This window comes from Egretta garzetta, unplaced genomic scaffold, assembly GCF_000687185.1.
Source record: "Egretta garzetta isolate BGI_Z169 unplaced genomic scaffold, ASM68718v1 scaffold27, whole genome shotgun sequence".
NCBI classification, from domain to species: domain Eukaryota; kingdom Metazoa; phylum Chordata; class Aves; order Pelecaniformes; family Ardeidae; genus Egretta; species Egretta garzetta.
Window position 1 is genome coordinate 544,280 of NW_009260400.1, and position 553 is coordinate 544,832.

A 553-nucleotide genomic window follows, 5' to 3' on the forward strand; every position below is an offset into this window, starting at 1 on the left:
GATGCTCAGCCACCTAAACTTTTTTGCATAGGCTGGGAAGTGGGGGGGGGGGAGGCGCTGGTGGTGTGTGTCCCTGACCTGGGCTGCTGGGGCTGGGGGCGCCCCTCATCGCCCACCCTACAACGTGCCTGTGGTTGCAGAGGCCGAGGGGGGAGGGATGCCCTATGGTTTGAGGCTCACCCCTCTTCTCCGCTCCTGCCAGTGTCACCGCAGTGAAGCTGCCAGACGGTGTCACCTTCATCATCTATGAGTTCTGGGAGACTGAGGAGGACTGGAAGAGGTAGGGGGGGGATGTGCAAAAAAATGCTCATTTTCAGTTGCGGTGCTCGAGCACAGAGGGGTGTTGGAGCTGCTGACAGGCTGGTGGCAGGGGCAAGGACCAGTCTGGGGCTGTCACTGCAAAGAAGACAGGGGGTGTGGGAGGTGTGCATCTCCTACCTGGGGATGCCTTTGGACATGGGGGAATGGAGGTCTCGCTCTCCTGAACCATGGCAGGGTGCTTTGCCCAAGGGGAGGTCTGGCACCCAGCCACTGATGGGGTTGCAGGGGGCTG

The 553-nt window shown here is 61.3% G+C and overlaps 1 protein-coding gene across 1 annotated transcript in view; it reads left to right on the forward strand.

The window, feature by feature from the left end:
* NECAB2 (N-terminal EF-hand calcium binding protein 2) overlaps positions 1 to 553 on the forward strand; it is a 49,226-nt gene that overhangs the window by 48,335 nt on the left and 338 nt on the right. Inside the window, exons 10-11 of the mRNA XM_035898791.1 lie at positions 203 to 280; positions 547 to 553. The exon at positions 547 to 553 is cut by the window's right edge and continues 106 nt beyond it. Of these exons, the coding sequence (XP_035754684.1) occupies positions 203 to 280; positions 547 to 553 (85 nt within the window). The remainder of the gene's footprint in view (positions 1 to 202; positions 281 to 546) is intronic.